This window comes from Chlorocebus sabaeus, chromosome 29 (genome assembly GCF_047675955.1).
Source record: "Chlorocebus sabaeus isolate Y175 chromosome 29, mChlSab1.0.hap1, whole genome shotgun sequence".
Taxonomy (NCBI): Eukaryota; Metazoa; Chordata; class Mammalia; order Primates; family Cercopithecidae; genus Chlorocebus; species Chlorocebus sabaeus.
This window is the reverse complement of record NC_132932.1, coordinates 22,310,432-22,322,685: the sequence shown is the minus strand read 5'-3', so window position 1 is coordinate 22,322,685 and position 12,254 is coordinate 22,310,432. Positions and strand designations below refer to the sequence as shown.

Genomic DNA, 12,254 nt, shown 5'->3' with positions numbered 1-12,254 from the left:
GGGAAGATCTGAAAATCTGGGTCCCTTCCCAGGATGGCTCTTCTCTAACCCGTGGGCCCCCAGCCCAGCCCATTTAGTGCTCTGACAATGAGGCAGATATTGTAGCATAATTTGATTCTTCAAAAAATGTTCTGTAGTTACTGCCCTTTAAATCGCTCCTTCCTTTCACATATGCAAGAGAATACTGTGTGAGGAAGTGTTTTCCTTTATGGTGTTGTACTTAGATGACTAGCAAAATATGGTGCTGGGCTGAGAGTGGCACAGCTGGGTGATCCAGGTGGCAGACTGGATCATATCACGTGGACGGAATATGAGGGCTTGCACTGACATGCACACACTCCCCATCGGCTGGCCTCTCTTGACAACAGATCCAGGAAATTACAGTGAGAATCTTCCTTTTGTTTCTAATAGCTGTCACCCAGCTGCTGGAAGGGTGTTGGTTTAGCATTAAGTGTGTGGGTGAACTTGGTCTCTGTTGAGGGAATAAAAATGCCCTAGTAATCCACAGCCCCAGAGGCACTTGTCCTGCTCCAGGGGACCTGGAAGGGAAGTTTCAGGAAGCAAGGAATGCTGCTAGCCTCTGTTCTGGAATGCTGGCCTCTGTGAACAGCTGCACTGAAGCAGCATTAATAGCATGCCCGTGGAGAAACAGGCATAAAGAAGATGGCTGCTTTTCTTCAAAACCACAGTTGATGGTTGAGGCTGCTGGTGTTACTCAGTAGCCCTTATATGAAGCTCAAGTGGCAAATTGGTTTTCTAGGAAAAGTTTCTCAAGAGTATTCTTAAAATTTTAATAATGAGTATTCTACAGTCAGGATGGATTCAAAGACTGCTTCGCCTAAAATTATTTCATCTAGAGACCAGAACACTTAAAATTCTCTTTTCCCTTTGTTTTATTTTTTGTTTGTTTTATCTTCTTATCTATGTCTCTTTTATGTTATCTTTTTTGACATTGTAAAGATTTTAAAAATTGTGTAAGTTACCTTTTAATTTAATTTTGTGTGTGTAATAAGTACTTATTAAATCTGTAGCATTTTATAAACAATGGGATTTTTTTTTTTTTTTTTTTGAGACGGAGTCTCGCTCTGTCGCCCAGGCTGGAGTGCAGTGGCACAATCTTGGCTCACTGCAAGCTGTGCCTCCCAGGTTCACGCTATTCTTCTGCCTCAGCCTCCCGAGTAGCTGGGACTACAGGCGCCCACCACCACGCACGGCTAATTTTTTGTATTTTTAGTAGAGATGGGGTTTCACCGTGTTAGCCAGGATGGTCTCGATTTCCTGACCTCATGATCCGCAACAATGGGACTATTTTTACATGTTGATAGCTTTTTTTCTATTCGTATCTTATTTTGAACACTTAAAGGATTTTTTACAGTTTCTGTAAAGATACTTTCTTCAAAATTAAACATATTTTGTGATAAGTCTGTCATTTTGCATTACTTTGTGAAGTAGATAGCTTAAAATATGAAATGCAGTAAAATCCATTACAATTTTTATTCATCTGCCTTATTTCTAAATACTTATTGTCAAAATCTAATTCCCCACTCAACAGAAAGAAACATAGGTAATATGCAAATCTGGTGAATCACATAAAGTGCTTTAGGCATGTGGAGTGAAAAAGCAACAATATAGAGGCAAGAATAGCAGAAGGGATGGATTTGATGAATTCTACATAAAACTCAAAAGGTTTATGAGTTGGAAACATAAAATTCAAAGGTTTGGTCAGGTTGGTGAATGGTTCCAGAATTAGACTGAAGAGATACAGAGACACCAAATAATTCTATCATATTACCAGGTGCAGTGGCTCATGCCCTCTCAGCATTTTGAGAGGCCAAGGTGGGAGGATCACTTGAGATCAGGAGTTTAAGACTAGTCTGGGTAACACAGAGAGACCCTGTCTCTACCCACCACCTCCCCGCAAAATTAGCCAAGTGTGGTGTCACGTGCCTATAGTTCTAGCTACTTGGGAGACTGAGGCAGGAGAATCGCTTGAGCCTCGGAGATCCAGGCTGCAGTGATCTATGATTGCATCACTACGCTCCAGCCTGGGCAGCAGTGAGACACTGTCTCCTTAAAAAAAAAAAGAGACCCAGGCACAGTGGCTCACACCTATAACCCAGCACTTTGGGAGGCGGAGGCAGGCAGATCATCAGGTCAGGAGTTCAAGACCAGCCCAGCCAACATAGTGAAACCCCGTCTCTACTATAAATACAAAAATTAGCTGAGCACAGTGACGCATGCCTGTAATCCCAGCTACTCAGGAAGCTGAAGCAGAACTGCTTGAACCCAGGAGGCAGAGATTGCAGTGAGCCGAGATCACATCACTGCACGCCAACCTGGGCAACAGAGCGAGACTCCATATCAAAAAAAAAAAAAAGATAGAATTATATCATTCATAAGTTACTGCAAATTTGAGAAGTACTTAATAGAAATATATAACATTAAGCTGCAAATGGATTGGAAAATCCTAAAATTGTTGCAGAATCCCCCAAAATTTGTTGCAAAATTCTAAAAAATGAATTGGTTCCAAAATCCTAAAAATGACAACAGGATGTCAGAAAAAGTATAGGACACTTGACAGGGACTCAAAAACACTGAACAAGGAGTTGCCTTTTAAGCAAATTGTTCATTACACCAATTGCCCTGCAATTTCAGGGGATAACAGCTAAGTGGAATGTGGTTTGCAAAAACTACTCACTGGTGTCTCTTTTTTTCTTCTCTCTTTGCTTTTATTTTAATTGTCTTCATGCATATGTATGTTTCCCTATAAGCTATTTAAAATCTTTTGGGGCAGTAGGTGGCCTAGAAATCATAAATTATACATTAAGTCATGTTCTCTCAACTCACACGCCCACTCTCCTATTGCAGAGAACAGCCCATCTTCACCACCCGAGCGCATGTCTTCCAGATTGACCCCAACACCAAGAAGAACTGGATGCCTGCGAGCAAGCAGGCGGTCACCGTTTCCTACTTCTATGATGTCACAAGGAACAGCTATCGGATCATCAGTGTGGACGGAGCCAAGGTACCACCCCCTCAACTGATTTTAACACTCTTAGTGGCTTATTTTTCATCCAAGATTCACCCAGAATCCTGCCATCTTAACACAGAAGTTATTGTTATAATGTCTGTATAACATATTCTGTTCTTTTTTCATTTAAACTTATGGTAAATGGGAAAGAAAAAGATTTCTCTGTTACCACTGTCTTCATAACTAACATTTTAATGCCTGTATAATAATTTCACCGGCGGCCTATAATGCTCTTAATTTTCCCCCTGTGGTTGGATATTTAAGTGGCTTCCAATGTTTTGCTATTATGGATAATGAGCATCTTCATGTACCAGATATCCTCAATTGTTCATCACATACCATTGCTTTCTTTTGAATAGTCCTTAGGATAGATTCCTAGAAGTAATATTATAGGGCAAGATATTAACGCTTTATGGCTCTTGATGCATATTGTCAAGTTGTTTTCCAGAAGGGTTTGTTCTTCCAGCCTGTATGAGAGTGTCTGTTATTGCACCCTTGCGAGCATTGGGTATTCTATCTAGTCAGGTTTTGGTGTTATTAGGCATAGGAGTTGAACTTTATTAGGTAGTTTTGGAGTATTTCTTGAAATACATATATATTTTTGTTATTCTCTCTCCCATGATATTTTTGCCACATTATCATAGGAACAGAATTAAGAAGGGATACCAGCAGAAGTATCACCAAGTCTTTTTTTTTTTTTTTTTTTTTTTTTTTTTTTTTTTTTTTTGAGACAGAGTCTCGCTCTGTCGCCCGGGCTAGAGTGCAGTGGCCGGAGATCAGCTCACTGCAAGCTCCGCCTCCCGGGTTTACGCCATTCTCCTGCCTCAGCCTCCCAAATAGCTGGGACTACAGGCACCCGCCACATTGCCCGGCTAGTTTTTTGTATTTTTTTTTTAGTAGAGATGGGGTTTCACCGTGTTAGCCAGGATGGTCTCGATCTCCTGACCTCGTGATCCACCCGCCTCAGCCTCACAGAGTGCTGGGATTACAGGCTTGAGCCACCGCGCCCGGCCCACCAAGTCTTTTTTAAAAAAATATAGACCTGCTGGTTTATGGTCTTTTTGTCTTCATCCTGCTGTACAGTTTTTACATGGATTATCTGCTGCCACCTGGAATTCAGTGTATCTAAAGCTGAATTCCCCTATTTGTCCTCTAAACCACCTCTCCATTTTTATTCCCCAATCATTCGGGCTAATAAAGCGAAACACAGAGTCCTTCCTCTTTAAGTTTGTCAAGTGAATCTGCCTTTGAAGTGTCACCCACTCGTGCCTGCTGTTTTAAAGACCGTGACTCTTGTCCTATCACAGTCTCGCCTGGACCCTTGCAGTAGCTGCCTCATCTCCCACCTGCAGTCTAGTCTGACTTCTGCCTCTAGATCAGCCTTCCTATGCAACAGGAAGCAGGGGAGTTGGGGGCTGAGCAATAGAATGGGCCCTGGATGGAGGCTTTTCTGTGCACTCCACAAGCAGAAGGCATGGGGAAGCTCTCCCAGGGAAGACATGAGAGCCTGCTGGTGCTTCCTGATCTCTTCAGGAGATCAGGGCACTTCAGCCCATGTTCTCTAAGTGACTGCTTTGTGCCCTTTCTCTGCACCTTGGCAACTGCAGATAAAGGTGGCTTGACCCTGGGATCCTCTTGCTCTCCCTTTCAGTTGCCACAGCCCTTCCTCCTCCTCAGGAATGGACCCTGGAAGTCCTCATTTTACAGCTGAGGTCTAAGGAGAGGTAATGACCTGACTTGGCCCAGGTTCACACCTCTGGGGAGGCTTGGTAGACTGGGGCCTGTGCCCAGTTATTTGCACACCAGTTCCTGGTTTGTCGGGTTGGAGCAGGCTTCTCCTGGTTGGTAGAAGAGAGTTTCCTGACACATATCAGGCAGGTAGTGTGTTATCTCCCTCCACTTCAGAGATGAAGGCACTGGTCTTTCTGCCTAAGCAAGCAGAATGATAGTAGGATGATAGCAAATCCCAGGATCTGGTGAACAGTAAGGAAGTGTGCTAGTGCCTGGCACATAGTAGGTAGGCACCTCATGTTTGATGGGGGAACATCTGAAAGGTGCCTTTATTTTTCTTCCTTCTGAGAGACATAGTGATGCCACAGTTGTAATTACCACTTCTCTGTGCTTCTGCGCTGCAATCGCCTGGACTGTTTCCAGGGTGTTCTGGCAGCGGTGGTGAATCAAGCTGACCTGCTTTCTTTTATCTACAGATTCTGTCAGTTCATCTGCCATCCTTCGATGGGCTTGTACCTTTGTCAGTTGAGTTATCCAAGGATATATTGGGCTTAAATATAGATAAAACGACTTTCTTAGAACAAGTGCTTTAGTCCTATTAGCTGAGCTTTTAGTAATTTGTCAAAGTGTCGGCCACTGTGTCGTTATGGCTCTGCAGTTCCTGAAGGCTGTGACAGTGTGGTGGAGTCCGAGCCAAATATGACAGTTATGAGAAATCAGATGGGTGTGGGAGGGTGGGCTAAGCCCCTGGCTGCGGCACAGCACTAGTCTAGGCTCAGTGTGGGAGAGCCATCAAGCTATAGACTCACTTACAGGCTGGGAATCCAAAACCTAGGCCATGGGATGCCGCTGGAACTCAGAGCTAGTTGGAGGATCTTGGACTACCCATTCTGTGGTGCCCAGCCACCTGTTTGTGTGTGTGTGTGTGTGTTTTGTTTTGTTTGTTTGTTTTTGTTTGTTTGTTTTTGAGACAGGGTGTCACTCTGTCACCTAGGCTGGAGTGCAGTGGCACAATCTCAGCTCACTGCAGCCTCCACCTCCTGGGATCAAGCGATTCTCCCACCTCAGCCACCCAAGTAGGTGAGATTACAGGTGCCCACCACCTTGCCTGGATAATTTATATATTTTTAGTAGAGACGGGTTTTGCCGTGTTGGCCAGGCTGGTCTGAAACTCCTGGCCTCAAGTGATCCATCCCTGGGCCTCCCAAAGTGCTGGGATTACAGGTGTGAGCCACCATGCCCTGCCGCCACCTGGTGTTCCTGCCTTAGTGCTGTGGCACCAGAGATCCATGACAGAGCCTCGTTCTGCAAAAGGAAGCATCCCATGAGGGAACAGAAGGCCCCAGGAAGTGGGGAGTAGGGATGGACCTCAGCTGTTTAATTACTATCTTTGGCACTCAGGGATTGGGGATGGGAGCACATATCGCATCTGGAGAACCTGACCACACTGCACTGGAAAGTGGTCCCAATGTAAACTCAGCCCTGCTGGGCCCTCTCTCGACCTGGCAGGCAGCAACCTGTAAACCCAGCATCCCAGGTCTAGATCAGACCCTGTGCCTTCAGCTGCTCCACAAGTCGGGTGGGCATGGAGAGAAAACCCTAGAGTGGTAGCAACTGTTGCTACTGTCTGGTCCCCTGTGGCTTGCCCCTTCCCCACCCATTACTAAGGTCCTCATCTCCCTGAGCCCGGTCTCCATCCTGCCCGAATACTCCAGATGGATCGCCTGCTGTCTGCAGATTGGAATCAGGTGCAGTGTATCCAGCTGACTGCTGGGCATCTGTGCTGATGCCAGTGTCTTCTTATGGGCTCTTGTCTGTTGCTCTTGCCCACCCTTACCCCCATCTCTGTTCACTTGGCTTGCTTCCCCTTCTGTTCTTATTCCTGAGCATCTGTTCTGGTTCCATGTTCACTGGCTACCCAAGCCTGGAGCCCTGCTCCCTGCCCAGCCGCACGTCCCAGGCCTCATGCATGCTATGGAGCCTCAGGCAGACCACATAGGCATGGAGGCTCCTGGGCTGGGGGAGTTTGGACACTTCCTGGTGTCCTCCTTATTGTGTTCTACCACACTGGGTCAGCCCACTTGGTTTTAGGCCTTTGATCCCAAATGTTGGTCTGAACCGTGATGACAGGTGGTCAGATGCGTTTAACTTTTGGGGCTGTGTCTTAGCTCATGGGCTGCACTGAAGGGGCGGCCTGCCCCTCCACACCTGTGGGCATTTCTCGTTAGGTGGAACAAGAGACTTGAGAAAAGAAATGAGACACAGAGACAAAAGTATAGAGAAAGAAAAAGTGGGCCCAGGGGACCGGTGCTCAGCATACAGAGGACCCACGCCTGCACGGGTCTCTGAGTTCCCTTAGTATTTATTGATAATTATCTTTACCATCTTAGAAAAAGGGAAGTAGCAGGATAATAGGATTATTGTAGGGAGAAGCTCAGCAGTAAGACATATGAATAAAGATCTCTGTGACATAAGTTTAAGGAAAAGTGCTGTGCCTTGATATGCATATGCAAACATCTCCATAAACCTTTTTAGTGCATAAAGAACAGCATTGCGCTAGCAAGTCCCACCTTTCGCCCTAAGGCGGTTTTCTCCTTTCTCAGTAAACAGAACATACAATCAGGTTTTACACCGAGATGTTCCATTGCCCAGGGACGGGCAGGAGACAGATGCTTTTCTCTATCTCAACTGCCAAGAGGCCTTCTTTCCTCTTATACTAGTCCTCAGCACAGACCCTTCACCGGTGTCAGGCTGGGGGATGATTAAGTCTTTCCCTTCCCACGAGGCCATATTTCAGACTATCACATGGGGAGAAACCTTGGACAATACCTAGCTTTCCTAGGCAGAGGTCCCTGCGACCTTTGGCAGTGTACGTGTCCCTGGGTACCTTTTTTTTTTTTTTTTTTGAGACGGAGTCCTGCTCTGTCACCCAGGCTAGAGTGCAATGGCCAGATCTCGGCTCACTGCAAGCTCCGTCTCCCGGGTTTACACCATTCTCCTGCCTCAGCCTCCTGAGTAGCTGGGACTACAGGCACCCGCCACCTCACCCGGCTAGTTTTTTGTATTTTTTAGTAGAGATGGGATTTCACCGTGTTAGCCAGGATGGTCTCGATCTGCTGACCTCATGATCCACCCGTCTCGGCCTCCCAAAGTGCTGGGATTACAGGCTTGAGCCACCACGCCCGGCCAGTCCCTGGGTACTTGAGATTAAGAGAATGGTGATGATTTTTAACCAGCAAGCTGCCTTCAGGCACTTGTTTAACAAAGCACCCCTGCACAGCCCAAAATCATTTAAACCTTGAGTCACCACAGCACATGTCTCTTGCAAGGACAAGGTTGGGGGTAGGGTCACAGATTAACAGCATCTCAAATACAGAACAAAATGGAGTCTCTTATGTCTGCTTCTTTCTATATAGACACAGTAACAGTCTGATCTTTCTTTCTTTTCCCTACACTGCACCTCTGTGACCTTGGGCAGGTCTAGTGCCTGAGTCCTGCCTCTCTCTGTTGGCTGGGCCACATCAAGTTTATTACTTTGAGCCTCTGAGTGGTACTTCTGGGCCATCTGTCCCTCTCAAAGCAGGAGGCTGTTGTGGGCTGGAAGGGGAAGCCTCCTCCACTCCTCCCCAGTGAAGGAGTAGATGTGTTTCTGTAAGAAGTGGCTGGTATAGAATGGACTCAGAGGTCATTCTGAGCAAAGGCCACATAAGATTCAGCTTCTGTGTAAACTGTGGGCAGCCAGAGAGCACAGGCTCCTTGAGAAGGAAAGCTGTGGCCAGCAGCTTTAGCAGCTGTCATTCCATGCCAGGCATAGCCAGCTCGTCTGCCCTGTCCAAGCATGTATCACGCTCCACCTGGGGAGGGATGTATGGACAGCTTCTCCTCCCTCTGGAAGCAGCTGGTGCTACTCATCATCGGAAGATCTGTACTCAGATCTGTTCTTAATTCTTAAAACAGAAAGACATTTCCTTCTTCCCTGGGACAATATTTCATGTGTCAGTTCCAGCTGTTGTCTAAAGACGTGAGTGGGTGGGAAAACTTCAGTGTGTTGCCTCAGCATTGCCCAAGCTCTAGGGGCTGATGTGGATCCACGTCAGTGTTGGGGCTGCCAGGAGACTGTGAGCTCTTCGAGGGTGGCAACCATGCCTGGCTCATTGTTGGAGTCCCAGCACCAAGCCAGGGTGGGCAACGCCATGGAAGTGGGTGGGGGAATGAGTGGATGATGAGGTCAAGTCTGGCCATCTTCTCTCCAGGCCTGTGGCAGGTATACTGTGTCCACAGAAGGACAGCAGACAGGGGCAGGGTCACCGCCAAGGGGGGACCAAGAATCCAAACCTTGGGTTGTCCCTGTTTATAGACACTGGACAGATGGGAGCCACGTGAGGGCATCTCCCCACTCCTGGCTTCTCAGAGCACTGCTATGAACCATGTGGCACATGCCAATAGGCACGTGATTTATGGTGAGTTTTTAGGCAGAACGGCCAGCTCCATTATAAAGAAACTCCATTTTCAGAGCATTGGTTAATTGAGCCATCACAGCACTTGATTTCATTGTGGTGTTGGCACTCTTTCCAGACTGAGTTAATCACTGCCATCCTTATGAGAAACTGCCTGCCTGTGGACAAGACTTGCCTGAAGCAGGTGCTTCTCCTGGGAGCTCTGGATGACTCTGCTGCCCTTGGTTCTCAGTTATTTATAGGATCACAGAAACCTGTATTGGAAGAGACCTTAGAGGTCATCCCTTCTACAAATATTTAGCTGCACCTGCTGTGTTGTGAGTGCTGCCTGATGGTGATGGTTCAGAGGATATCAGCTTCTAAAACTCTGACTTGTTTGGTATTTTCTTTTAGGAATGTAAAATTACTTTCAGGAGCACATTCAGGCTCTGCTCATCCACCCATCATTAGAATTCACTCCTTTGAATATAGAGCACCTTCTGTTAAGGGAGCAAGCATTAGGAAGGTTCCGAGCACACAGTAGGTTTTCAGCTTTTCTTTTCTTCGCTGTCTGTGATTTGTTTTTTTGTTTGTTTGTTTTTGAGATGGAGTCTCACTCTGTCACCCAGGCTGGAGTGCAGTGGCGTGATCTCGGCTCACTGCAATCTCCGCCTCCTGGATTCACGCCATTCTCCTGCCTCAGCCTCCCGAGTAGCTGGAACTACAGGCGCCCGCCACCACAGCCGGCTAATTTTTTTGTATTTTTAGTAGAGACAGGGAAGCACCTGTTAATAACTACTCTTGGAGCAGATGACATGTCTCAGCCCCAGCCTCTTGTGGAAAACTCCCAGGTTCATCCAACTTCATCTCCCTGGATTTGGGAAAGACTTTTCATAAAGGGAATCCGATGGGCCTGTCTCCCCCTGCCTGTTTCATGAGCAACTTCCTCTGAAATCTAGAGCAGGTGAGACTAGAGACAGGAGGAGCTTAGCATTTTGCTACTTCCAAGTAGCCCTTGATTACGTGTGTTTTGTGCATTTTGTGACAACTTGGTCCCACTGATCTGCAGGACTGGGTCTTTTACTAGGGTGGCTTCTTTTTCTGTGAAAGTTTCAGAGATGACTCACACAAGAGGAAGGTGTACACAGAGATGGGAGCCCATATGAAGCTTATGCCTGGGGTGCTCTAGTGCAGCCCCTTCTCCCTTCTGGGCTTTGGTTCCTTCCCCCAGATCTATTCTCCCCTCTCTCCAGGGGGGAACAGTTCTCATTCTGCTGAGTCATTCTGCTACATTGTACACTCAACTGTGCCCTCATCCTTCACACACTCACCCTTGGCTCCCAGGGCTTCATTCTTCCTTGGTTCCTGGCCACCTGTGGCAGGTGTACTGCCAGCTCCTTCACCTGCTGTTTCTTAAGTCAGCCTTCTGCCCTGGGCCTCTTCTTCTCTTCCACCAGATGACACTCTCCACCTGATGACCCCTTCACTTCTCATCCCTCAGTTTACTCAAGTCTCGCATCTCCTCTGACGCCAGAACCCACAGGTCCAGCCACCCTAACACAATTTTCCAAGTGTCTCCATGGGCAGGAAGGGTACTCCCTGCTGTTTTCATAAGCCTCTGCCCACTCTGAAGATTAGCCTCCCTGACAACTTTGTTACGGGTTTGTAGGCTTTATTTTTAACCGTTTGTATTAATAGGCACCATTCAATGTCTAATAATAAAGCAAACCCATATGTACCCACCACCCAGTGGAAGTACATCTTTCATTAATACTTCAGAAGTCCTTCAATGGGCCTTTCCCTAGTTAGATGCTCTCCCATCCACTCCTCAAGAGATCACCACTCTCTATTAAGAGTGTATTAAGCGTTCCCTTGCTTTTCTGTATAGTTTTGCCACATGTGTATATATTGCTAAACCAGAAGTTGGCAAACTTTTTCTTTAAGGGCCAGAGAGTAATTTTTTAAAAAACTTTTGTATTCAGGTTGTACAGTCTCTGCTGCAGATATTTGACACTTTTGTAGCCAGAAAACAGCCATAGACCAATATGTAAATGAATGGGCATGGCTGTCTTCCAATAAAACTTTAATTACAAAAATAGGCCATAGGCTAGATTTGGCCTGAGGGTTATAGTTTGCTGACCCCTACCCTAAATAATCTGTTACTCAGTTTTACCTGTTTTTGACCTTTATATGAATAGAATCATACTAGAGACTCATAATGTGTGTGTTCTTTTGTAACTTCTTTTTTTTTTTTTTTTTTTTTTACTTAATGTTGAATTTTTGTGATTCATCCATGCTGATCAATTTGGTTAGCCTTGGTTAATTTTCCTGCTGGATTAGTATTTCTTTATATGGAAATACTACAGTGTGTTTATCCATTCTGTTGGTAGTGGATATTGTTTTTGCAAGTTCTGCTGTAGATAAAATGCTGTCAAGCAGCATTGCATGCTACAGAGAAATCTTTTGTGAAAGGCAAAATCAACCAATGCAGCAAATATTATTGTCTTATTTTAAGAAATTGACACAATGACTCCACCCTTCAGCAACCACCACTCTGATAAGTCAGCAACCATCAGGATCGACACAAGTCCCTCCATCAGCAAAAAGATTATAACTTGCTGAAGGTTCAGATGATCCTTAGCATTTTTTAGCAACAAAATATTTTAAAATTAAGGTATGCACATGGTTTTGTTTTTAAAGACATAATGCTATTGCAAACTATGATTTTTTATTTTCTTTCTTTCTCTTTCTTTTCTTGTCTTTCTTTTTTGAGGTAGGGTCTCACCACCCAGGCTGGAGTACAGTGATGTAATCACGGCTCACTGCAGCCTTGACCTCCCAAGCCCCAGGTGATCCTCCTGCCTCAGTCCCCTGAGTAACTGGGACTATAGGTGCACACCACCATGCCCTGCTCATTTTTGTATTTTTAGTTGAGATGGGGTTTTGCCATGTTGTCCAGGCTGGTCTCGAACTCCTGGGCTCAAGCAATCCACCTGCCTTTGCCTCCCAAAGTGCTGAGATTACAGGCATGAGCCTGCAAACTATGATTAATATAT

The 12,254-nt window shown here is 45.9% G+C and overlaps 1 protein-coding gene across 8 annotated transcripts in view; it reads left to right on the top strand.

Annotated features, from left to right (window-relative positions):
- HOMER2 (homer scaffold protein 2) overlaps nucleotides 1-12,254 on the top strand; it is a 144,171-nt gene that overhangs the window by 94,668 nt on the left and 37,249 nt on the right. For all 8 annotated transcript variants that reach the window (XM_007990234.3, XM_007990233.3, XM_037987783.2 and 5 more), the window contains exon 2: nucleotides 2,869-3,025. In XM_007990234.3, the coding sequence (XP_007988425.1) occupies nucleotides 2,869-3,025 (157 nt within the window). The remainder of the gene's footprint in view (nucleotides 1-2,868; nucleotides 3,026-12,254) is intronic.